The sequence below is a fragment of the Nesoenas mayeri genome, assembly GCF_963082525.1.
Source record: "Nesoenas mayeri genome assembly, chromosome: 1".
Lineage (NCBI taxonomy): Eukaryota > Metazoa > Chordata > Aves > Columbiformes > Columbidae > Nesoenas > Nesoenas mayeri.
Genome location: NC_137541.1, coordinates 87204300 through 87230698, shown reverse-complemented (window position 1 = coordinate 87230698; position 26399 = coordinate 87204300). Strand labels below are relative to the sequence as shown.

The 26399-nt window shown below is 47.3% G+C and overlaps 1 protein-coding gene across 5 annotated transcripts; it reads right to left on the bottom strand.

The window, feature by feature from the left end:
* Nucleotides 1–59: 59 nt before the first annotated feature.
* On the bottom strand, nucleotides 60–23222 carry CHD4 (chromodomain helicase DNA binding protein 4). Of its 5 annotated transcripts, none has more exons than XM_080348206.1 (40): nucleotides 23161–23222; nucleotides 21966–22127; nucleotides 19830–19957; nucleotides 19450–19641; nucleotides 18937–19055; nucleotides 18253–18494; nucleotides 18043–18170; nucleotides 16536–16671; nucleotides 15912–16093; nucleotides 15513–15752; nucleotides 14362–14565; nucleotides 14050–14255; nucleotides 13696–13827; nucleotides 13298–13394; nucleotides 12735–12926; nucleotides 12447–12647; nucleotides 11608–11745; nucleotides 9407–9528; nucleotides 9111–9284; nucleotides 8637–8778; nucleotides 8040–8171; nucleotides 7810–7927; nucleotides 7460–7584; nucleotides 6931–7168; nucleotides 6588–6760; nucleotides 6249–6429; nucleotides 6062–6172; nucleotides 5830–5918; nucleotides 5614–5747; nucleotides 4958–5102; nucleotides 4611–4776; nucleotides 4112–4221; nucleotides 3737–3872; nucleotides 3396–3473; nucleotides 3138–3275; nucleotides 2933–3041; nucleotides 2479–2611; nucleotides 1314–1509; nucleotides 1024–1199; nucleotides 60–948 (listed from the first exon to the last, which is right to left on the bottom strand). In XM_080348206.1, exons 2-40 carry the CDS (start codon nucleotides 22060–22062, stop codon nucleotides 865–867), a joined length of 5844 nt encoding a protein of 1947 aa, XP_080204332.1. In that variant the 5' UTR covers nucleotides 22063–22127; nucleotides 23161–23222; the 3' UTR covers nucleotides 60–864. The 5 variants fall into 5 exon arrangements, with proteins under 5 accessions (XP_080204332.1, XP_080204334.1, XP_080204333.1 ...); XM_080348208.1 differs by having other exon boundaries at nucleotides 4112–4218; XM_080348207.1 differs by having other exon boundaries at nucleotides 5830–5915.
* Between the last annotated feature and the right edge of the window lie 3177 nt (nucleotides 23223–26399).

Here is a 26399-nt window from a genome sequence, read left to right as displayed (position 1 = left end):
TGGCATGAGGATGGAGCCAGGCTCTTCTTGGTGACAACCACTGGGCTCAAACTGGAACACAAGAGGTTCCACTTAAATTTAGGAACAAACTTATTCTCAGTGAGGGTGACAGAGCACTGGAACAGGCTGCCCAGGGAGGTTGTGGAGTCTCCTTCACTGGAGACATTCAAAAGCCACCTGGATGCCTTCCTGTGTAACCTCACCTAGGCGTTCCTGCTCCATTGGGGCACTAGATGATCTTTTGAGGTCCCTTCCAATCCTGAACATTCTGTGATTCTGTGAAAGGTGATTGGTCACTCTCACACAAGGCGAAGTACTTACCCCACCCCTCTTCTGTTAAATAGAGGCAACAAAATAAAATACAAGGAAACTTTATTTTTCAGTTTACCAAGGTTTTTCTCTGTTTTTTCTTTTTTTTTCTTTTTCGTTTGTTTTTGTCTTCAAGCTGCTTATTAGTGGACAAGTCCAGTCAGTTTTTGTATTAAAAAGGATCTTGATGGAGGTAGCTTTGTCTCTGTCCTGGCTGTTGCTTGGTCTCACCTGTGCACTCTTCTTAGTAAACAAACTCAAAATAAAATTAAAAACAAAAACTGGAATTCCAGGCGGAGGCAGCGAGCAACGCAGCCAGGTTCTCCGTGTAACAGACATGGCGCTGTGGCCTCCAGTCACTATGTACAGAGTCCATCATACATCCATGCCCCTCTCTCCTAAGCACACTCCTTGCTCCAACGGGCTGGCTGCGGAGGCAGGAGATTCTTCTCCTCCCTGAGACCTGCGCAGCAGCTTCCATGGAGGGAAACAGCACCCAGTCAGGAATGTCAGGCAGAGGGGTAGAGTGTGAAGGGGTGTGGGGTGGGGGAGGGGTCACTTCAGCTTGGCTGAAAGGTCAACAGCACTGGGCCAGTGACTCACTGCTGCTGGGCCACCTGTGGGGTGAGAGAAGACGATCTGAGACTCAATGGCTGGTCAACGGGCCTCAGCTTTCCCCATGCAGTCCCCACTCCCCCCTGAGAGGGTACGCACTTGTTGGGGAGGGGGTGGCGGAGGGGGCTCACTACTGCGGTTGGCCAGCCGGCTGAGGATGTTGCGCTCGGACATCTGGAGGCGCACTGCCACAGGGGGGATACGGGCAATGGTGGCAGGCAAACGAGTCACATCTGCCTTCATGTCACTCAACAGCTCCTCCAGCTGCTTCAGAACTGGAAGCAAAAGGGACATCTGTTCAGAGGGAAAAGGGATGCCCCACAGGGAAAAGACCAGAGAGGACAGCGATGCTGAACACCTATCCCAGCCTATTTAATATACTGCATTACCTTTGTGCAGCACCGCGTTGGCTGGTTTATTCCCAGCCATTGACTCCTTGGAGAGGTGCTGGTGGCTCTCAGCCAGGCATTCCACCTCTGCGAAACGTGTGTTCAGAGCCATAGATGGATGAGATGGGTCTTCTGACATGTTCAGATAGGCAGCTCGCCGCAACTGCTCCTCAATCACCAGCGCTTGCTCCAGGAGCTGCAAGATGTGACAGTAATGAGAAAAATTCTTTAAGCAGTTGCCCAAAAGGCAGCGTGTTCACACCCCTAGTCTCTCCTGATCCAGTTCTTCACTATCTCATGTGAGATCCTGCAGCTGAACCTCCTTCCACCAGCTTCTGTTTATGTTGAATAAAGCCTAAAGAGCCCCAAACAACTAACGACTCCATTAGGCTAGGCCAGGTACAGAAAAAAAAAAAACTAGGCTACATCTAGTTTAATAGAAGACTGCTATAAATTCTGCAGGATTCTCATTCCTCCTCAGGTTCTTTTTAAAGACCAAGTTGATTGCTATTTTACTTTCTTATGGAGCAAAGGGAATAAAGCTTTCTCTTTGAATCCAAGTGAGAAGTATCCCATGCTCATACAAAGTCTAAAAACTGTTAAGCATGCAGGGACATTTGGAGAAATCAATTTGAATGCTGTTAGTGCAGAACTGATTGGACAGACTACTCTGAATTAACATTTTGCCCCAAGACTGAGAACTACATGGCCATTATTTGAGCTGGTCTTAAGTCACTCCCAGAACTAAGCTATAGACGCTTCCAAATAGGCTGCAGTAGAGACTGAAGGAAACCCTTTCACCAATTCATATGGTGGTTCTACATTCTGCTTAGGCACACTGAGTGGGCTGTTGCACACCAAGCAGAAGCTGTGATGGAAACAGACACTTAAGCCATAAGCCTCCTGCATACCTGTTTTCAATAAAAAATTGGAGAGCACTGAATGAAGCTCCTGAATACCAGTTCTAGAGTAAAGGGAGCTCCTATCGTGGAGCTACTGCATGATCCTGAGAGATATTGCTTATTCCCTCACCTCTCGTTCCCCCTAAAAAGAAAGGCACTGCAGAAGGCTTCACTTTCTTAGCAGAAACTCAGAACAGCAAGCTCTTGTTCTTAGAGGTCCAGCTGGCTGAAAGACCCTTATCACATTGAAGATAAATCCTTACCTTAAATCTCCTTGCCAAGAACTTATTCTTTATTTCCAGGAAGTTACCCCTGTTCATCTCACCCTTGAAGGGTTCATTGAGGATGGCGTAACGTGGATCATTCTGAATATCCTGCCAACGGGCATAGCCATGACTGAGATGGGATGAGCTCAGGCAAACAAAGGCAATGTGAGAACAAGGGAATACACAGCCCAGGCAGATGCAGTTCTCAAGAGGGGGTGGGGAAAGGGGGTGCAGAAAGGGGAGGAACAGGAGCCAAGGAAAAGGAATGAGAACTATGTCCTGCTAAGTCTTAACTATGCTGGCAGGAAACACCTCCTCCCACCATCCCTTTCACTCTTGTGAAAGAAGATAAAGCACTCTCTCACTTAATGTTCTCCAGTCAGACACAGAACAGTCACCTTCAGCGTGACAGCTTATGTACATGGGGAGAGAACTGGCAGAGTAAGGATACTTGATAATTCCAGCAAGGAGCCAGTAGTCATGCCGCCGATGCCAGATCTCATAGGTCTTTTTTGTGACAGTTGCAGCTCGCTCTTCATTCTGCCACAGGGAGTGTAGTTCTGGAAAGGCAAGAGACACCAGAAGAGTTTAAAGTTATTTCACAAACACAAGCAGGGGCATATAAACAAGTTCAAACATAAAAAGATTTCTCATACCAGTGAAGCCACCGTCTGCTATGTTGAACATGAAGCGCTGCTTTACTCCCTTCTTGTGCCTTTCATCTACTGACTCTTTCAGCATCTCTCCGTTCTGCAGCATCACCACATCTCTCTTATCATCATCCTTTTTCTCATCTGTATACATAGGAAATTATTAGAAAGAACATGGCAGATACCACAGCAAGTTGGACCCACAAGGAATCCTTGCAGGAGAGGAGTTAAGGAAGAGAATAGAACTATGATCTCATGACTCACCTTTCTCATCCAGAGTGATTATAGGAGGTTCAGGGGGATTCTCAATAGGTGTTCTGTCTTCCACTTTCTCCGCATCAGCTGCAGGAGAGAAGGGGAACATGAGATGTAGGGCAACATGCAAGCCCAAGGTTTTGTTCTTCAGCCTGTGAAACCTACTACTGTTCCCTAACTCCTTGTTCAAAGCCCTGGAGAAAAGCCCCACTAATTGTCTACAATTACACACATTTCTTTACGATGAAGTACTGAAGCAAACAAGATACAACTTTAGGAAAAACAGTATTTGAGGAGGAAGGGAGGGGTTAATTGCTGTTCAAGGTATTTAACAGTTTCCCTAGAGATACCTTTGCTTTCTACTTCCATTGGCTCATCTGGTCTTTCCTTCACCTCTGGTTCTTCTACTTTTTTTTCATCTGCTTCTGTGGGGTTCACCGGGGATTTTGCTTCCTGTGGTGGTGTCTCCACAGGCTGGACACATTGCTGAGGACAGAAATCAATGAGAAGCGAGGTGAAGCAGTGCATGGAAACAGAAGACAGTCACAGCAGTTTGGAAAGCAAAGATGCACAAAACTGTCAGGCCAGTTTTGAGGACCTGAGAATTATCTTCAAATATAATTCCAAGAACACACCTCTGTCTCAGCAGCTTAACAACACAGAAGAGGGGGCAGAAGCAGAGACATTTGCAATTGCACAAGGCAAACAAACAATCCAGCACTCACCTCCATAGGGACCTCTGATTCAGTAGCAGAGGCACCGAGTTCTTTCTCTGGCTCAGATGGCTCTCCTTGCTCCTTTGCACTGGCTCCTTCTTCTACTTTTACTCCTTCTTCTGTGTATTACCCACCACAGAGCAGCACAGCAGACAAAAGAAGAGAAGCCAATCAGTAAGGTCTTCCCCTCACTGTTACTAAGCTCACATCCCTTTGCTGCCAGAGATTAGGCCCATCAAAATAGGACCAACACCACTCAAGATGACCCCCCCTTCCCTTTCCTGTTCAGTACAAATGTAGGGCTCCTCTTTTTACTGATGTCAGATTATCCAAGGAAAGTTAGTGTCCTCTCTTGCCTTTAAGGGCTCACACATGTCTTTGGCAACCCTCCTAACATGAGAGGTAAGTTGATCTGTGTCCACCCCCAAGCCCCACCACCACAGGTCTGGTGAGGGGAACAGCCAGGATGGGGTCAGGACACAGGACTGTGCAAGAGAGGAGCTCTCACCAGGTGGAGGGACAGGGGCAGGTGTATTTGGTTGCGTATCCCCTGGTGTTGAAGGAGTTGGAGTTTTGGGAGAGGGTGAGCTTGGCTGTGAAAGTTTCTTGTTCTCCTCTATCTCTGCTAGTTCTGGCATACTCCAACGGCCATTCACATGCTCAAACTCCTGCACCTACATGACACAGAAAGACATATCATTGGAAGTCATACAAAGCTCATTCTCAAACCAGAAGTGACAGACTACTTGGCATACAACTAAAATATGTGTGAAAGGAGATGTAACTCACTAGCTCAGGACCCCAGTGACAAGTTGTATAGAGAGTGAAGGCTCCACTGGTCTGCCAGGTACCTACCTTTTTGCGTATAAGAGACATGACCCCAATGCGAGTAAGGACATGCTGTCGAGAAAGACCTTCCCGTGGGACCCCATCTGCAAAGGTCTCTGCACCATCAGCTCCAGGTTCACATAAATGACGCATGAACAGCGAGACATAGGCCCTGGAGCAGTTAAGAGACAAGCAATTAGACTATAAACCACGTTAGCTAGAGACAGACATTATCAGATTCCTTCCAACATATAAGGAAAATCACCCCGAGACTCCTAACCTGTAGTAACACAAGTTCTGGGGTTCCAACCTCCTTTCAAGGGAGAATTTCCCAACAGAATTACTACATGCATAAAGGACACACAGCTGACTCAATCTTGAACCAGAAACAACCATAAAGCCAAAAAAGACTCAGAACATTCATTACATGCTTGTGTGGCCATGCTACTTCTCTAAAAGCATTTGCTTTTGATGACTGGCAAGTTGAGTCCAAAGAAGAGAACTAGGAACAACCTCCTAGTCTCTCCCCAGCTTATACTTCATTTCTCCACAAAGAATCAACTAATACATTAAGGAAATTATGTCATTGCTAAGGAAATGCCAAAAAAAGGCTCAATTCCCTTTCTTCCCCAAAGGGATCAGATGTTGACAACCTTCCACATCCCTGCCTACTGCAGACTCACTTGAACTCTTTCTCTGACTTGCCACGGAGGTCCCGAACAAGCCACTGAGTGGTGAAGGCATCCTGAGGTGGCATTCCATAGCGCATGATAGCATTGAGGAAGGCTTTCCGCTGGCGGGCATTGAAACCCAAGACCTAGAATGGAGAAGACAGACAGATATGGCAATGGCCATATAGAAGCAGTTGGGATGCAAACACCTACCCTGGTACTACTTACCTCAATGTTCCCTCCCACACGGGCAAGTAAGGGAGGCAGAGGCTTATCCTTATCGTTTCTCAGGCCTTTGCGGCTAGGCCGACGAGCTGCTGAAGAGAGAAATGCAGCTAAGGAGGTGTGAATATTTCCCTTGCAGAACAGCACCAAAGTGTATAAATGGCCCAAATCAAGATCCAGCTGTTCCCACACTCTGAGTAAGTGACCCAAGAACTCTGGCTTCACCAGAACTTACCTTCAGACCTCTCATCGAAGTCCTCGTCTCCTTCTTCAGAAGCAACTGAATAGTCTGACTGATTATCTGACTGGTCATCCTGCCAGTCTGAAAGGAAAACAGCATGTGAGCCTGAGACGCTACTCCGTTACCTCCCAGCAACATATACTTTCACCCATTTCTCCCCCATGTTCCTGCAGATTTGTACCTCTGTCCTCCTGTGAGCCATCATTGTAGTTAACTTGCTTGCGAATACGTTTGCCCTTGCCCAGATTCCTGGCCAGATCCTCCTGTTGCTGTTCATAATGGTGACGCAGCAGTTTCTCCCAGTAATCAGGATCCACTGACTCCTCCTGCTTAATGATCTCCCGTTCAACCTCCTCTTCCTCCTGCCACAGAGAGGTAATAAATTTAGAGCCCTACACTCCAAATCCCAACCTAAGTAGATTTATGCCTGTTTGCCCTTAAAAGCATCAGAGCTCAATTTGCTTAATTGATCCTACATCATTTAGCAGAAGATACTAGCTGACATCCACCTCATACTCACCCCCATCTCCTCTTCACGAACCACATACTGGGCCACTTTGAAGGAGCTGAGATACTCATTCATGCCCTGAAGTTCTGTATCTTCTGTTTCATCCTGGTTCCGATCCAATAGACGCTCAATTGCTTTGTCATCATAGTGGATGACACTGCTGTCCTCACCTTCCTTGTTATCCCCTGAGGGAAAAGAATAGACAGAGCTCTCATGTGGATCTCAAGGGACGAGGGAAAAGGAATGCCACCCTAGACCTCTCTAAAGGGCTATAACCAGCACTGTGCCTACAGTTGCTCACTAAATAAGGAGCCAGACCTCCCCACCTTCTTCAGTTCTACTCTCAGGCACTCACCCCCCTCAGTAGCCTCATCCTTGAAGAGCTCTTCAGTGCCAAATTTGAGAATGTCATCAAGTTCCTGCTTGGACATGGAGCCTGTCTTGGAGCCCAACCCTGGTCTCACTACCAGATGAGTTAGCATCATTTTCTTCTTGGCCACCTGAGTGATACGCTCCTCCACTGAGGCCCTTGTCACAAAGCGGTATATCATCACTTTCTTGTTCTGTCCAATTCTGTGTGCACGACTGAAGGCCTAGAAAAGAGATGTGCTCAGAACAGTTCAGAGCTATACAAGCTGTAGTCTGATACACCCCACCTACCTCCAACAAATTTCCCAGTTGCCTTCATGTTGGCTCTTCATATTAGTGAAGGCTGGGCCCTAGAAGAACCCTCCATGCTTTCATTCCCCACTCTACCCATCCTCATTGCTCTAACTTTTTATATTTCTAGAAGGAAAGTGTCACATTCCTTCACTCCTCCTGATCATTTTGTTTCTCTGCTTCCTCAGGATTACTCCATAGTGAGTGGTCTCATTCAGACTCACCTGGATGTCATTGTGGGGGTTCCAGTCTGAATCATAGATAATCACAGTATCTGCTGTGGCCAAGTTAATACCAAGACCCCCAGCTCGAGTAGAAAGCAGAAAGCAGAACTGCTGAGCACCAGGAGCTTCAATAAAAGGAGAGAACAAAAGTAAACAAGGGAGAGTGCATTACTCAAACAAGGATTTGCATCTGATCCACATAAGTTTGGGTGGTGGGGGCAGAAAATCACTCCTAATTTAGGATTCCAGGAGAGTAATGGAAGACTTGGGCCACAACAATCCCATGTTGACCACTAAGCACATACTAGGCAACAGTTTTCCTTTTGCAGAGAAAGTTAGAAACTCCGTACCATTGAAACGATCAATAGCCTCCTGACGCATGTTCCCTGTGATTCCTCCATCAATCCGCTCATATTTGTACCCTTCATGTTCCAAAAAGTCTTCTAGAAGGTCCAACATTTTAGTCATCTACACATCAGAAAAACACCACCACAGAAGAGTGAGAGGCAAGGGGATACTGGATCAATAGCCTGCTTTCTCAGAGAAAGAATTCCCAGCCTTAATTTTTTTCCCCATATACCTGAGAGAATATGAGCACCCTGTGACCTCCCTCCTTAAGGTTCTTCAACATCTTCTGCAGCAGCAACAGTTTTCCAGAGGCTCGAATAAGAGCACTACCATCATACATGCCATTTGGCATTTTTGGAGCTTCCTGAGAAGGAAAAGAGAAAAGGAGTAAGGAGAAGAGGAAGAAAACAACTTGAAGGGATGTAGCTTGGTCTTAGCGTCTGGTTGTGTTCATCAGATGCTGACTCATTTCTGGTCATTCAGCATGGCACAACTGCAACATGTAGTACTACTTGTAAGAAACATCAGTGCCACCCTGTGCCTCTTTTCTTGCAATTTGATTCCTAGATGCCCTCCTCTTTCTTACTGACTTAAGTCCATTACTCTTACTGTCTTCACTGTCCTGCATGAGTCACAAGATAGATTCTACCTGTCATACAAAGATACTGGAAGAGGAAAGGCCTTCCAGCATTTTGGGTCTATATAACGACAGGATAAAAAAACAGAAGCAGAAAGAGAGGAAGGGGAGCTTCCTCCATCCTTCATTAGGGAGCTAACCAGCTCCCTGATAACAGCCAGTGGCATACACAGAATAAGTGATTAGACATACCATAGCAGCCACAGGGAAGAGGTAGGGGTGGTTACAGCACTTCTTCAGATCCATAACAACATTGAGCAAGGAGACTTGGTTACCACCACCCCGTGCATTCAGCGCCTCAAAGTTTCTTGTCAAAATGTATTTATAATATTTCCTGAAAAGGGGAGAAAAAAAAAAAAAAAAGAGACAACTTAGACACTCTTCATGAGAATGACTAACATACTCTCTTGCTGAACTCTGCACAAGTCCTGGCATTACCTGCCAGCTACCTAGGCTCTGCCAGTGACATTCACCACCTCTCTATCCCTTAGATCAGAGCACAGGATTAGTCCTCCCTCTGCTGTAGTGGCAGCAAGAGATCTTCCTCCTATCCACTGCATAGAAAGCCCTATAGTGAGGATGAGGCTGTTTCAGCATCCTCTTTGAAACAGCAGAACAGAGCAAGAGTAGTTCAACAGCAGGTGCTCTCTTCATCCCCACACTCACTTCTGCATGGGGCTCAGCTCCACTCTGACAATGAGTTCCGTCTTTGACGGCATATTCTTGAAAACATCAGCTTTGAGACGCCTCAGCATGTGTGGGCCCAACATGTCATGCAGCTTCTTGATCTGGTCTTCCTTGGCAATATCTGCAAACTCTTCTAGGAAGCCCTCCAAGTTACTGCAAAGAAACAGCCACTCAGAGACACAAAGGAAAGAGAGAAAAAAAAGAACAAAAAACAAAAACAAGGAAGAGAATAGGAACAACAAGACAGGCAGGCTGACTTGTGCTGCAAGACATACTGGAATCTCTCTGGTGTCAGGAAGTTCAGCAGGTGGAACAGTTCTTCCAGGTTGTTCTGCAGGGGAGTTCCTGTAAGCAGCAGTTTGTGCTGGAGGGAGTAACCATTTAGCACCCGGAAGAACTGGGAAGTAGAAAGCAGAGAAAAAATGGTGGGGAAAAATCCCAAACCAACCAACACCACAAAAAAAAACCCAACCAACCAACAAAAACCACAAACAAAACAAAACACACAAACATGTCAAAGATTTATTAAGTCATAGGCCTACAAAAAAAAATACTCTAGATAAAAAAAGCTGACATCAAGCTATGGTTCAATTTGGAGGACATCAGCTGTTTGGACAAGAGTTCCAAGTAGTTCACATTCCAGTCAGGGTCACGAGACTGATCTCATTTGGATCATTGTTCTGCACAGCTAAAACATAACTGCAGCAAATCCTACAAGCCATCAGGTGCTGGTAGGTTTCCTTTGCTCTGGTAAGTTACCAGCCCTTTCAGACCACCAGTCATTTCCAGAGTGCCATACTATGTATTTTTTTCTTGCTAAATTAGTGTTCCAGATTCTTATAACCACACTGCCTTGAGAATTCTAGAAATAGCTAAGTCACTCTTCCTATTCATATCAATCCTGGCAATATTCCAGAGCTCTGAACAAGCAGAGGAGAAAAAGAACTAAGGGTTTGCCAGCACATCTTTAAGGTAATTTGTGCTGGTTACAACGAAATAATCCCAGATATAAGTAGTGAGCAGCTGAAGCACTGGACTGAAAAGCACAAGTGTATCATGCTCACCAGCACAAATTGACAATAAAGCAGTAATTTATATAAGAGCTTGGCCACTTCTTTGCTTATTTTACACTTCACATAATACAAGGTCAGACTTAATGAAAGTAGCTTGTATATGGCAAACAACAAAAAACCCCACAAACAGAAAGAAGAGAAGCCCACTATCACTTATGTTTTGGTTATCACACCAGAATGATCCTTCTAGTTGCCTCCACAGGGGTTTATCTTTCTACATAGTTATAGTAAAAAACCACTATCATTTTAGAATAAAATATGGAAGTTACTGATTGTATCTGCAAAACTTTGGTAGATAACTGCAATCTGCCAAGAGTGTTTGGCCTGTCTTGCAAACACCTGAAGCTGTCCTTATGGGCCAAGAAACTGCTCTAGAAAAAGGCAGACTTAATGGTCTTATTGGATAACCAATTCTAACTATTAGTCATAATGTAACCTTGAGCCTTTACATCCCCTTTCAATTAATGAATATCACTAGTAAGCATTCATTACTACTTCCAATAATTTCAATGCTAAGCATAGAATGGCATCCAGTCTTAGTACCTTTAATAAAAAATAGATCCAGAAATTGGACTGCAAGAACAGCTGTGATGTCTTGGAAAGACACCTCACACCAAGATCCAGAGCAATTTAAACAACAATTGAAAAAAGAAAAATAAAGAGCCAATTTTGTCTTACACAGTCTCCAAAGCCCTATAGAACTGTATGCCCAATAACAATTGTTTTTAGCATATTGAGTACAACCCAGCTGAAGACAGACAAATCAATACCCGAATTAAGGTACAAGGACTTAGGGAGGGGCTGAATTAAGAAAGTACAGTCAAGTCGAATTCGAACAAGCTTAGTTAAGGTGCAGCCTCATATGAAAGCAGCTATGTAGCTTTCAGCATCTACCCAACCATTTTTTAAACACCTCTGCCCACCTCTCCCATTTCTATAACACCCAATTAATTCTGCTACAAAGCTAAGTGAATGCAGAGAGCAAGCCTACTCTGGAAGCAGGATAACTGTGCTCATGACACTTTTTTTATGCTCAGTATGGTAAGCCTTTCCAGAAGAGAGGTGGTACAGATATATTATCTGCTTTCAGATAAGCCAGTTTGTATTTGAGAGCAACAATGACATCCAGGTTTTTCTGTTTACCAGTGTACACTAAATGCCTACTCACCGAGAGAGAAAGATGTTTTAACCAGTGATATGTGAAGTTGTTGTCAATGACAATCAACTTCCAAAGGAAGGATGTTGATTTTTTTTTTTTTTCTAGTAACACATCATATTTACTATTGAAAAAATGACTAAGAAACTTTTGTGCTTAGGAGCAGATATCTAATCTTTTGAACACCCACTGCCCCTTCCCCCCAGAATATGCACCATGCCAATAAATGGCCTGTGTTTCCCTATACCTTAGACTGGTTGTTCTTCAGTCTGTGAGCTTCATCCACAATGAGACAGGCCCAGTCAATAGAGCCCAGTATGGCCATGTCAATTGTGATCAGTTCATAGGAGGTGAGAAGCACATGGAACTTCACAGCAGCCTCCTTCTGCAAAGGACAAACATGGCAATGGCATCAGGGAATGCCTCATGACAGATGAACCCTGCCTGGTCAAACAGCACATAAACTTTTTACACCCACAGATTCCTGTCGTAAGATTCAAAATACAACCCAAACCATTCTATCTTTTTAATTTCCCATTATTCTTTTCGTAACACATGTAAGTCTCCTCAGCTCCCTCAGTACCTGCTACTTATGGACAGTTGCCAAATATTGTAACAGAGAAGTTAAACAAATAATCAGTGAATAGAGGCATGTTACAGAAACTGGATTTGGAGGAGTTGCTCATCAAAAAGCTAAGACTTAAAAAGATAAGTAGTTTATTGTGGAACTTTAAATTACTGTTAGCACTTAATGCAGTTCAATTTCAAGGGAAGCAAAGGAGTCCTGTTTCTCTGTCACACAAAACCCTTTAACTCTCATCTTGCTTTTACTAGGAAGACTAAAGTCCTACAAAAACTAACCACCAAGGATTTTCCAGTACTGAATTAGTTCAGACTGGTAGGAGTGTTTAAACAGTCTAGAGCAGGAGTCTAAACGTCCACTAGTCACCAATTTGTAGATATTTCTCCTTCGAAACTACAGGTATAATCTGTTCCCAGACACATCAGAGCATGTGAATCTCAGCTGCTGAAAGCCAGTCTAGTGCATCTCTCAGTTCAGGCTAGTGTTACAGCAGAGTTCTGTACCTTCATTCTGGATGCTTTTTTGCCTCCACGTATGGCATTATCCTCAAAAGTGAATTCGTTCTCACGGATGATGGCCCGGCTGTCTTTGTCCCCGACATAGGTCACTACATACATATCTGGGGCCCACATCTCAAATTCTCGTTCCCAGTTGATGATTGTGGACAGTGGGGCACTCACCAAGAAGGGACCCTTTGAGTGGCCCTATGAATAGAGTCAGTAAAAAAATTAGATGAGTGCAACCACTAACACAGGCAGAATCTCCCTGGGTAGTGATCTCCCAGCTCTCACCTCTTTGTATAAGGAATACAGGAACACGGCTGTCTGCACAGTCTTTCCCAGACCCATCTCATCAGCCAAGATTGTATCTGTGCCCTGGGCCCAAGAGAAGCGCAGCCAGTTCAGTCCTTCCAGTTGGTAGGGATGTAAGGTCCCTCCCGTTACATCAAGGTACTCTGGTTGCCGGTCATATTTCACTGTTGGCTACAGCAGAAAGGAAGAGAATTGACATCCTTTACCTTAGCTAGACAGCTACCAAGACTCCTTTTCCAGTCACCCATATATTTCCTAGTGCAGATGAGACTTCTCAACCAGACTAGCACCAGACAAAACTCCCAAATGGCTAAAGGCATCCACCAAAAAGCCTTTTTTTTTTTTTTTGTAAAACCCTTTCACAAAGAGCCAGCCAGTGTCTCACCCAATGGAGAAGGTGAGCCTTTGTCTGCATGTTCTATAACCCACTAATTCTTTGGGCCAGGAAAGAACTCAAAACCATATGCTCTTGAGCTTCCTGCCTCCCTCCCCAAAATAAGAAGCTATATCAGATGACACCTAAGCAATAAAGAGTAACTTACATCCACTGTGGGAGTCTCAGGGGGCCTTTCCAGTTTCCGCATCTTCACTTTCTTTAACTTCTTACCAGGCCTGCCCTCTTCACCTCTCATCAGCTCCCTATACAGAGACAGAAGAATATGCAAGTTTAATGGCTTTTGTAACAGATCAAGGGAAAACTATTGCAAAGAATACAAGGGCAATCACCCAACTCATATAAATTCAAGAGAACAGGGCTGGAACCTTCATGAACTGGTGCAGCAGCACAAGGTCCCTGCCCAAAGGAATAAGGAGTCAGCAGCAAGATGATGCTTCTTGGCTATCTCCATATATTAATCCAGTTAATGCTAGGGGCTGACATAGTCCAGTATTTTCTCTTGAGGGAAGAGAAAGGAACACCACCTCTAGATACTTCTCTTACCTATGATTCCAGTAGCCTTGCTTGTAGAGGTCGTAATCTTGGATATCCACATCCTCACTTTCCCAGGATGCCTGGTCATAGGGTAGGTCCCTCCATTTAATTAAATAGTGGACATTTCCCTTCTTATCCACACTGCAGAAGAAACCAGTAAGTCTTAAGCACAGTGAAACTACAGTATTCACCCACTCAAATGGGAAAAGGATCCCTTAATGAAGCAACAGAAAAACAATGTTTGTCATACCAACAAAAGAACTTCCCCTCTTTCCCCCAGTCATACTGCAGTTCAGCTCATTCACTCTTCTTTAGCCCTGCTTAAAGGTCTTTGTTGAAATCCTCTTTGCTACCTCCTCCTACCTATGATTAAGGATCCTGTGGATCATCATCCACTCAGGCTTGATCCCGTAGCGATAGAAGCGCTCCTCCATCTCAGCGTATTTGGGGTCCTTGTTTTTTCTCTTTCGACTTTTCTCCTCTTCCCCTCCAAAGTCCCCTGAGGGTGGCTCATCCATATCATTTTTGCGCTGGTAGTTGCGAAACATGACCTGGCAGTGCAGCTCCAGCTGGAGTCAAGACAGAAGCAGTCAGTAGGTGTTTTCACTCCAACTATCTAAAAGGTTTTCCCCCAACTATCCACCTTTATGATGTGGTTAGAGCCATCCAACTCACCTGCAACTCTGACACCCAGGAACAGTGCCAGTAGGACATGCCCTGCCATTTAACAAAGAACTGCCTTTCAGGACGGCCCTCCAGAGGCTTAGGTGGAGGAGAATTAGGGTCTGCATCAGGTGGACGTGGTGGTGGGGGACCAACTGGGGGCTGACCCCATTTCCAGATCAAGATCTTCTGCACTTTTCCTTTCAAAGCTGGGCACTGAAAAGTTAAACCGAGCTTGTTATATCAGACTGCTAACATTCTAACATACAAGCAACTGAGGAGTAGAAACATACAGAGTTACAGTTCCCTTCCTTAGTTACAGTTTTGCTATGCAGATGGTATTTGCTTTTTGGATCTGGAAGCTTTTGTCCTCTTATCTCCAGCATTTCTTTGAGCTTTCTCCAGTTTGTTTGGGTTTTTTTGTTTCTTATTCTTCCTAGGACAACCCCAAACTGAACTCAGTATCTCAATTTAGTTGTTTCCCCATGGCTACACCAATTCAGTAGTTCTACATGAAATACTGAAATTGCTAGGCTTGACAAGCCCAGTAGCCTATCCACTACAACTCTAATGAAAGTTTGTACAGAAAAGATATCCCAGCACAGGGATATGTCCTGAAGCACCTTTTTTGGTTCGTCATATTAACAGTTCTTATCATCTAGTGAAAGCACCTAACACCACTTTATAATACTTAATTTCAAGAACTTCCTGGAAAAGGGTCGCATTTCTCTCAACTATCTACTACAAAAGGGCTTGGCATTACAGAGCTTATTGTGCGAAAAATCTGTTTGGCTCAGCATCAGTTTAAAGTATTTTTCTTAAGCACTGAATAGGCTCACACTCATTCTCCTGCTTCTACATCCATACAGGATTCAAGAAAATTAATTGAGCCTTGGCATCCTGGACCCAAAACTGCCTCAACTACTCTGGACATGGGCAGACCTTATGAGACTCAATGGCACTAACTCTGCCTGCTGTCTGGAGACAACAGCCAACCGATGAGGCACAATCCAGCCACAAAAAGCCAGGCGTTGATGTTTTATGACAAAAGTGGGAGAGAAGATAGTCTTCAGAGGACTAAGCACTTCCAGGAAAATGATGATCCAAAGGCATTAGATCAATTGTCTTTTGTAGCAATAAGAATGGTACAGGCAGAAACTCACAGTGCAGCGAGGACACAGCCACTCTCCGTTGGGAATCTCTGGCAATGGGGGATTCAGACAGTGGATATGATAGGATGAAGGACAGGCATCACAGCACAGCAGCTCTCCTCCATCCTTGCAGACTCTACAGAACTCCATATGGTGGTCATCCTCTTCCTCAGCATCCCCCACAACATCCTCCAAGATTTCCTCACCCTCAGAGTTATCTTCCTTTGCTTCCCACTGAATGCCCTCTTTTTCCTACAGAAAAGGGAAATCAGAACACAAAAAACCAAAAAAATTCCAAACCAAACTATCACATGTTTATGATTATTTTATCACCACTAAAGAACAGCCCCAAGTCACTTGACACCCCCACCCCATGATCTCTTGCACAGTCTGGAGAAATCCAGTACTCACACAGTGTGGGCAGCTCCATTTGCCCTCTGGGGCTTTCTCCATGTCTGGGTCCAGGCAAACCATGTGGTAGGCACGAGGGCAGGTATCACACAATATAATTTCTCCCCCCTGCTGGCACACCTCACAGTAGTCCTGGTGATCAGTCTCATAGCCATCCACAGCCACCGTGGAGTCCTCCTCACCTACAGATGGTGATGAGGAGTTACAGCAGTACAAGCCACAGTTACAGGCTTCCTACAGGAAGGGAAGGTACTCTCCCAACAGCCTACATAGTGATATAGAGAAGCAGAACCCAAAACTCTCGCTCTACCTGTATAAGTAAACAGGGCAGGGAGCAAGAGCTGGAACAGGAATAAAACAAGGCCCATTTTGCCTCCTTCCACACATGAAATTAAAAGTGTAGTTGAGGCCAGGGAAACTCAGCACTCTGTCTGTTCCCCTACCAAGGTGAGAAAGAACTCCTAAAAAACTTTTCCTTATCAAAAATAATATCAGGTTCTTCCTTCATAAACAATTCTCCTCCCTCAAGTATGTTGTTAAACATTTGAATTCTGCACAGACACTCCTCTAATCTTCCTACATTTGGCTATACTTCTGTCTCCAACTGACAGTAACCATTGGTACCTTTCTTTTTCTTTTTCCCAGCTTTGAGTTTTTTGCGACTGCGACTACTTCGGCTTGTAGATCCATCTGAAACAGAGTAGCTATTGATACTGGCATCATCGAAGTCTGACTCCACATCCAGATCATCATCTTCACTCTGAGGTAAGAAAAAAAAGCTATGCTACTCAGGCACACATGCTGGGGGCAAGCAACCAGACACAAACCCCAGCATTTCTATTAGGTTGGTGCAAAAGTAATCCCAGTTTTGGACTGTGAATTTTAAATCATTATAAGTAGGTTCTAACACACCTTTATTAATCAAAATAGGAACCATTGCAATCAACATGTTTTTGCCAACAAGAAATGAGTTTGTTTATTCCTGTAGCATAAAAATCCATGCTTCAGGATTTGTCAAACTTTTGGAAAGCATCTTCCACATCCTGCTGGCTGTAGAAGCATTGTCCCTGCAAAAAGTTGAGATGTTTGGTGAATGCAGCAGATGAGGCAAAACTTCATAGCCCAATCCGTTCAACTTTTGAAGCACTGGCTTTGTGACATTCAGTCGGGTGTTGCTAGGGAGAAGAACTGGGCCCTTTCCGTAGACCAATGCTGGCTGCAGGCAGTACAGTTTTTGGTGCATCTCACGAATTTGCTGAGCAGTCTTCTCACATGGAATGATTTCACCAGGATTCAGAAAGTTGGAATGGATCAGACTGGCAGCAGATCACCAAACAGTGACCACAACCTCTTTTTGGTGCAGGTTTGGCTTTGGGAAGTGCTTTAGAGGTTCTTCGCAGTCCAACCACTGAGCTGGTTGTCACCAGTTGTCATAGAAAATCCACTTTTTCTTGCATGTCACAATCTGATCCAGAAATGGTTTGTTGCTATTCTATTGTATAGAATAAGAGAAGACAACACTTCAAAACAATTATTTTTTTTAATTTTTGGTCAGCTCATGAGGCACCCACTTGTCAAGCTTTTTCACCTTCCCAATTTGCTTCAAATGCCAAACAACTGTAGGATGGTTGAGGTTGAGTTCTTCAGCAACTTTATGTAGTTTTAAGAGCTCTGATGATTGTTCTCAACTGGTTGTTGTTAACTTTCAACAACCAACCAACCCCTATGCTCCTCATTTTCAATGCTCTCACATCTTTTGTAGAACTTCTAGAACCACCACTGCACTGTGCATTCGTTAGCAGTTCCTGGGCCAAATGCTTTGTTGATGTTGTGAGATGTCTCCACTGCTTTATGACCCATTTTGAACTCAAATAAGAAAACTGCTTGTATTTGCTTTTTGTCTAACATTTCCATAGTCTAAAATAAATATAAACAGCAAGTAATAAGTCAGTAGCAAAACAAAATAAAGCAAGAAAAGCGCATTAAAATGATGCATAACATCACCACATTTCAGAATGTATTTCAATATCAAACAGCAAATTTCAACAATGCAAAAACTGCGATTCCTTTTGCACCAACCTAATAGCACATCATCACCTCCTCCTCAAGTCAAGAAAGAAGCATCACTTACCGATGATCTTTTACGCTTGGAGCCAAATCCTCCCAGTTTGATTTTCAAAGGTGCCACCTTCTTTGTTTTAGGTTTCTTGATATCAGGAACACGAGGACTGGCCTTTGGCTTCCGACGGGCATTGGGTCCTGGGAACAGAGAATCCTGCAAGTCAGCAAGACTACTGCCTTGACATCACTCACTACCACCCCAGCAGATTCTTCACCTCACCTTTGCCTTCCTTTGTCTTGGCTTTCCTGAGTGGCACATCTACAGGGGGCTGCGGCAGGACGGTATCCACATTGGTCACCATACTCTCCACTACTGCAACAGCTGCCGCTGCAGCAGCTGCCACAGATGCACCTGAACTTCCCTTGAAGGGGTTGTTTGTGCTAAACTCCCTCCATTTGGCTCCCAGTACCATCATCATCTTCGACACTGCTATTTTAGGGTTCTTTGCTGCAATAAGTGGCCTGTGTACAGTTAAGGAAGGAAAAGTTATTGAACCACCCTGAAATCTAGATCATTATTCCACCCCACCACCACCCCCATCAGCACCTCTATCTCAAACTACATTCCTTTCTTATCTCTGATCTCAATAGCAAATGAATCTCTCCACTCCCATCCTTCACACCATGGAGGATGCAAATGCTCAAGGGCTTGGAAAGCAAAATGGAATTTAACATACTGAGGAAGAAAGGGGACTGTGACTGAGGACTTGCATTATCTTGACCACGGAAAACAAAAAAATATGTGGATCAATTATTCTACTGTTGCTTCAGTTTTTGCTCTAGGTAGGACATTAGTGTCTCTAATGTACCCTGAGGTTCCAAACCCAAGGAACTTAGTCCTTGCCCAATCTCTTTTTTTTTTTTTTTGCTCCAGAGTCCTTCCAAGTGCAGGCTTGTAGTTTACCTGACAAACTGGCTGAAAGCTTTGTAGTTGGTGAGAGTGCGGTAATCCTCCTCTGTGAAGATATGATCAATATCCTCCATGCCCCAGTCTTCCAGGAGCTGAGCAGATGACTTTGGCTCCTGTGCAAAGAGAATCACAATAACTCTGAGAAAGAGCTCTAGTTCTGCTGTAGGAAAGAGTAGAACTTTACACATTTACCAATGATCCAGTCAGTCATGATCAAGGGATTTTTTTTTTTCCCCTGTCCACTTATCACTGCCATAGGATACAACCTCAACAGAACATCAGTGGAGGTAGAAAAAGTCTTTGGCTTCAACATACATTCTAGGTGTTTAAGGCAGAAGAGCGGAAAGAATGCAAGGTGGAAAAGTGGTCAAGTCAAGCAGGTCTAGAGGAGGAAGAAGAGACTGAATAGCCCCAAATCCATGTGCCATCAGAAATGGAGAGCACAATGATCCCCAAAATCAGATACATGGGAATGAGAAGCAGGCAGTCAGCATGGTAGCTTCTCACCTTTGAGTCATCATCTTCTTCTTCCTCTTCTTCCTCCTCCTTGCGCTTGGCTTTATTTTTCTTTTCCTTCTTGGGCCCTAATTTCTTCTTTTTCTTCTTTCCAGGAGTGTAGTCGCTGCCCTCGCTGTCAGAGCGTAGAACCTCCTCTTCTTCCTCCACAAACTCATTCCCCTCACCAGAGCTGTCCCCTAGCTGGAGAGGGAGGGAGAGAGAAGATCAGGCAACTGTGAGAAAATACCCTGGATAAACCACTGCCCTCTCCCCAGGCTCTAGAGGGTTCATACAAAGGATTGCTGCCATAGGCCAACAATGACAGTAAGCACCCTCACACCCCATATATCCCCATTTCAGTGTATGACCTTAGAAATCCTTTTCCTTACCTCCTTCTTCTGACGCTTGCTGAGCTTGGGCACTTTGGGTTCCTTTAGTTTCTTGGGCTTCTTCTTCTTCTTGATTTTGGGTGTCTCAGCCTCTGACAGAAGCTCTTCCTCAGGCTCTTCTTCAGGCTCTGGAGGGGAAGAAGTGACATGTCTCATTCAAATCCCATTCCTGCTCTACAGCATAGCCCACTTCTCAGAGACCACTAAACTTGTCTACATCTTGTTACATACTTACAAACATAAAAGTGTTTGCAACAGCTTACTCTGTTACTGTTCACAACAGATACTAGGTAATCATAAGTTACCACTGCACACATGGTTTCCGGCTCCCTGCAAGACCACCTATTTCCACAATATTCCTCCTCCAAGCAGAGTTGCACTCAGATCTTGGGGACCAGAAGTTTGACATAGCCCACCAAGAAAAGGAAACAGCATAGCATAGATGGCCACATCTAAAGGAGACAAAACAGTGAATACATTTGAGAACCTGACGAGGATACTGTTTCAGTCCTTGGGCATACAGCAAATAAATCCCTAGCCATCCAGCCTCTTCAGCAGTAGAGGGTATCCTACATATACAGGCCAATAAGCCACTACTTTCCTCCTCCACAGGAAAGTTGTTACTCAGCAATTCTGATAGGGATTTGACACAACCTTCTCTCAACCCCCTTCTCTCTGCGCCAACAGCTAGCAAGCTCGCTGCCCAGCCAGACGAACACATGCCAGCTCCCCACCATGCAGGCTCCCATCTGTGCACCCCCCTTCCCTGCCTGTCCCCGCCCGAGGGGCAGGGGCAGCCAGACAGCCCTTCCCTTTGTGGCAGGCTGCTCCCGCAGCCCGGCCACCCACCCTCCCCCGCCGCCCCGCCCACCGCACACAGCCAGAGTCACTCCTTCTCCCTCCAAGGGAAAATGGCCTCCTGACCACAGGAGCTGGGCAGGATGGAGGAAGCCACAGGTCAAAGGAGCTACCACAGCCATGGGTGAAATGGCAGAGGTTGAGCCCTCCGAACCTGTGCTCCTGTGCCTGGCCACTGCCATATTCCCAACCAATGGATGCCTCTTTGCTCCCAGGGTCCTGCAACATCAGGTCTTCCAGGGATCCCACTTCTCCCCCTAGGCTCCAAATTAGAGTCTCTGGTGTCCTATCCTTTTCAACACATCACCTAAAGCTCTCTAGTTTGCAGGGATTTAAACAAACAGTCTTTCTTCATCAAGATTTTCCTTTCAAGGCTTACTGACAGTCCCTTTCCGCCTAAGATTTCAGAGGTGCCAGAAACCCCTAGACTCAAAGCTTAAGAAAAAATGCTGAACAAACAGAAACCCAAAAAGTCCACAACATTTTCCCTTTCCAGTCGCACCATTCTTCTTACATGACACTACAACACCACACCACAAGTTAGTAAGAAAACTCAAACCTGTCTTACAGTCCAGCACATCAGGACGTAGATTATTCCTTTTCATAAAAAAGCAGAGCATCCAGATGTAGGTCCACAGAGCAATTCATCAACAGCAGCAACAATAAAAAAGCCCAACACAGAAGAGTACCCAGGGCTCTAACCCAAGCCTCATATTGATGACAAGGATGCAAACATGAGGGGAAAAGGCAAGGTACAAAGACTACAAGAAAAGCAAAGGTGAACAAGCAGCATGGAGCAAAAACCAAGAACAAGAAACCTCAATAACTGGGTGTGGTAATGAAGGAAAGTGGGTCACGCAACAGCCCAAGGCACTTTGCTCTGGACATCAGGCGGTCTGAGTTCCTAGATGAAAGTAAGTCAGACACCCTGCACTTTCACATATTACCCGCCCCCCTGGCCTCCATTCACAAAATATGAAACTCACGGGCATTTTGGTACCTCATCAGACCTGGACACTCTGTCTCCACCCCATAACACCTCCTCAAAGCACGAGCCCCAACAGCCTGCAACAGCTTGGAGCAAAATTGGCTCCACCTGACACAAAGCCACAAGCCTCACACTTCATATAACTCTACGACTTGGATACCAAAATCAAAAACACATACATGACTCATAGTAAAAAACTGACATTCCCCTGCACATCATTTATTTCACATATTCAGCTTGAGACCAGCATCACCCCCATTTCACATGCATGCTGTGCAGGTTCTCCATACCTAGATGTTGGGGGATAGCGTTGTTCAACAGGATCTCCATCTCATCATCATCACTGCCCCCTGAGCACGGCGATGGAGATCCAATGCCCGATGCCATGTCCTCCAAACTAAGGGAGGCCTGGGCTTATACAGGGCGTCGTCTTCTTGCCAGTCAAGCCAGCACTTTATTGAAAAGAAAAACAGAAAGTTATAGTAGACCCAAACTCAGTTTTCCCAAGCAATAGTGCTACCAAGAGGATCCATGAGAAAGCTTAGACAGCAACTTTGCTGGATTTGGAGCTTACAGAAACACTGGCAAGTACCAGCTTAGAGTTGTGGTGAAACAGGCTTTGAAGACACTAGATATTAAACTGAGTCAGCAACTCATCTCCGACGAGGACACCAAAACAGATGTCCTACAGGAAAATTCTCCCCTCCTCCGCAGCCGGGTGCCCGCGGTTATTTCAACCTTGGGCTGAGAGAAGGTAGCAAGGCTAGGAAGGCAGCTGTGCTTACGAAGGAGACCTTGGGCCAGCCGGAAGGCTGCTGGCCAGCCGTGGCAGGGAGCGGGCAGCCCGCTCGGGGCCCGGTACGGCGGACAGCGGCGGAACTGGCGCTGCCGGCAGTGCCCAACTCGCCCGCCCAAACTTGGCGCGCCGGTCCCGGGCTGGCACAGCCGCGGCCGGAGAGGCAGCCCGGCGTCGCCCTCACGCTCCTCCGCCGCCGGCCGCACACAAAAGGCAAGGGCAGGCTCGGCGGCGCCGGCAGCCCCGCTCCGCTGCCCGCCGCACCCGCGCCCCCGCCCGGAGCGGGGCTGCGCGGCGCAGGGCGGGGGTGGCGGGAGGGGGCGGGGGGGGCAGCGTCTCGGCGGGCCACGGTCTCCCAGGCGGGGGCGCGGGGCGGGGCCGGGGAAGTCCGGCTCGCATGCGGCGAGGGGCCGCCTCTCCCCAGGGACACGCACCGAGGCGGGGGCCCAGCGGCAGGCGCCGGCCGGAGCTGCGGGGACCGGTGGGGCCGCCGCTCCTCGGCGCGGTGCCGAGTGGGGGAGGGGAGAAACGTCCTGCGGCCGCCCGGGTAAGCCGGACGGTGCGGCGCCGGGAGGAAGCTGCGGCTGGGGGTCGACGAGGAGCGCGGCGGTGAGGGGCGCCCACCAGCAGAGAGGCCCCAAGAGGCGACGGAAGGCCCTGCCCGCCCTCGTCCCTTCCCATATCCTCACCCGGCTCCAGACCCTTGCTCCTCTCTCGCCGCCGCTGCTGCAGCAGCTGCTGAAGGGAAAATGGCTCCTACCCCGGCACCGCCTCTTAAAGGGCTAAAAACCCGGCCAGGCCCCGCCCCGTTCCCGCCTCCATCCCATAATATGCATTGGGACCCCGGCAACAGGCCCCGCCTCCGTCTCCCCGGCAACTCCCCCCCCCCCCCCCCACACCCAGAGACATCCCATAATACTCACCCTCCCCTCAGAACTTCCCACTCACTGCCCGGCCCGGCATCCCATAATAATAACCCCTCCCGCCGAGAACATCCCATAATACAGCCCCCCCCCCCCCCCACACCCCCTCCGAGAAACATCCCATAATACTCCCCAGGCTCGCACCCCTTCTTTCCGGCATCCCATAATACTCCCTCATTCCACACACTCCCCCCCCCCCCCCCCCCGCCTCGCTCGGGACCCCGCGCCGGGCAGCGCGGCCCGACATCCCATAATAGGCACGTCCCTCGAGTGGGGAAGGGAAGGGGAGGCGGGGGGGGCACACTGTAGTAACCCCCAGAACATCCCATAATAGTCACACCGCGGGTGCGCATCCCATAATAGTCACCTCCCCCCCCCCCGGCCGCCCAGGCAGGCATCCCATAATAGTCGCCGGGAGCCACCGTCCAGCCAGGCATCCCATAATACCCGCGGCCGCCCGCCCCGCGGGGCTCGGCCGCGCCGTCACCGCCCCCCACAGCCCACCCTGGCTCCCGCCCCGCCCCGTCCGCCCCACCTGCCCGCTGTCCCGGGGCCCTGCCCGCCGCCATCAAGGTCCCGGGGCACGGGGCCAGCCACGCAGCCCGGAGCGCTCTGGCATCGCCCGGCCCCTGCGCGCTGCCCGCTGACACAGGGCCCAGGCGGCCCGCAGCGGGCACCACCCTCCTCTGGCTGGAGGCGCCGGGCTCCCGCCGTCAGCCCGCAATCCTGGGGCTGAGCGCCTTGCTCGCTCCCCTTCCCCATCCCGTGCCCCGAGGGGTGTGTGTGGCCCCTGTGGCACATTTTTGCCTTCACGCATGCACGGGGCTGAGGCCCATGACACCCCATCCCGCACGCTCTGCCCACAGGGCCCCTCCAAGGCTGCCCACCCCCAGCCCGTGACACCCCGCAGTGCAGCCACCACCAGCGTGTGTGTGGGGAGCCCGCGGTGACTTCCTTGCCTCCCTGCCACACGGGCGGGCCTGCAATGTGAGGCCTCCTCCTCTCCTGACTGCTGGTACCTGCAGAACTACCTGTACCCCAGGGATAACACGGCATCTCCATGTACTCCGTTCCTCTCTCTCACCCTATACCCAGCACCGCATGCTGCTCCCTGCTGCGGCCCTCCACCGGGAAACTCATCATCGCTTTATACAGACTTGAACAGTCCATAGGTATAAATACACTCCAATTATGCACATGCGACTATATCATTAATTTCCCATTAAACACAATCACATCCCATAGTGCCACCTATCCCCCATTTAGCATCTTCATTACTCATCTCAACAAAGATGCACAGCCCTGTCCACCTCTCTCAGTAGACGTGTGGTTGTCAATAACCGCAGCTGTTCTCCTCAAAAAATGCCTCCGCTGTCCCGTGCCTGGTGGTGCCCATGCACGTTCCGTCCCACCACAGTGCAACACAGACATCCCACAACACGAGCGAAGGATTTACTGCTATAGACTTCAACAGACCGTCATCAATCCTGTAACACAATCTGTGCTTTGGCTGCCAAACCACGCCAGAAAAGAAGTCCACATGTACACCGGGCACATAGGTATTTCGTAACACCACCCCATCACCTGTACCGCACACTGGAGCATCGCAGACTACCAGCAAACTCTCCCTGCCTGCCTGTGCAGCTCCCAACCACCCACCTCTTTGCACCAGCACTTCTTTGTGGAGATGCAGTCAAGTTCTGCCATCTCACCTGTGGTCTCATCACTGCTGTGTGCTCCAGCATGGTCCCGCAACAATATGTGCGCAGGCATTTCACAGCATGAGCTGCTCCTCCTGCACATGTACTTCCCACCTCGCCAGCAAAGACTAGACAGTACGTCCCAAACCACTGGTGTGTTATTCACCTTCTTGCACATACATTAACCCCACTAACCCTCCAGCCAGCTGTGGTACACACACATGTGCTACCCCTGTCTGTATACCTGAATGGTGCTGCTGCTATCATTTATCTCAGCTCCACAGAGGAAAAGCAGTAGGAAAGAGCCACGCTACTATTCCAGAGATGCTATCCATCCTCTGCATGGATCAAGCATAACAGAATATCCAGCACTGCAAGAACGTATGGTGGATAATGCCACCACCAAACTCACGCAGACCCCCGCAGGACTTCTCATGCCTTGTTCTGTGTGCTGGTAGGCAGACAGACATGCCAAATTCCTGTGCTGAGCAGCCTGCCCCACCCAGCGACCACCAGACTCTGTGTGTACCTCTTTCTCCTGATGGTTTGGCTGTGTGGTGAGAGGTATGACACAAGTGAAGGCTCTGCAAAAGGAGTTAGTTACTGGGCTGTCTCTACAGGTGTTCCCCAATGCTCTTGCCAGCAGGGTTATGATCTGGAGAAGGCTGTTTGCTACCGGTTTGGCAACATATACCCCAAAATCTCAGTCACTAAAGAGCCAAGTTTCCCAACAAGCCACCGCTTCCCTGAAATCTTTCTCTGTATGACACCTGAACATGTATTTATCATGAAAGCCCCCAAGGTTCCCCACCTCACCTCCAACTCCTTTTTCTTTGTAACTTGAAGTTTCTGAGTCAGCAGAAACCCTTATTTTCAGTCTAAAAAAGTCCATGCAGGATATAAATTATTATGATTAAGGTGGTTTTAGTGTTTGTAAGGACCAAGTAGATTAAATGGATTTTAAAAAAATGCAACTTCTAAATGTTTCCATTTGATAGCACTATGAGATATATTTCAAGTTGTTTGGCTACTTTAAACCTGGAAGTTGCCCTAACTTACCTGGTTTAATTACTTACCTGGTTTAACCAAATCTTCTGAATTTATAGCACTTGGCTGGGAAACAATTACAGCAAGATCCATGTAATACTATCTTCCTCACCTGCTGATGGTTGTCAATGCCCCTAACAACCCCACAGCACACTGGGGAAAACACCTGCAACATCTCCTTGCTTCAGTGCTGCAGCCGTGCTGGGGAAACACAAACTAATTAGAGGACCCTCCACACACCTCTGCCCATGTCTGCTT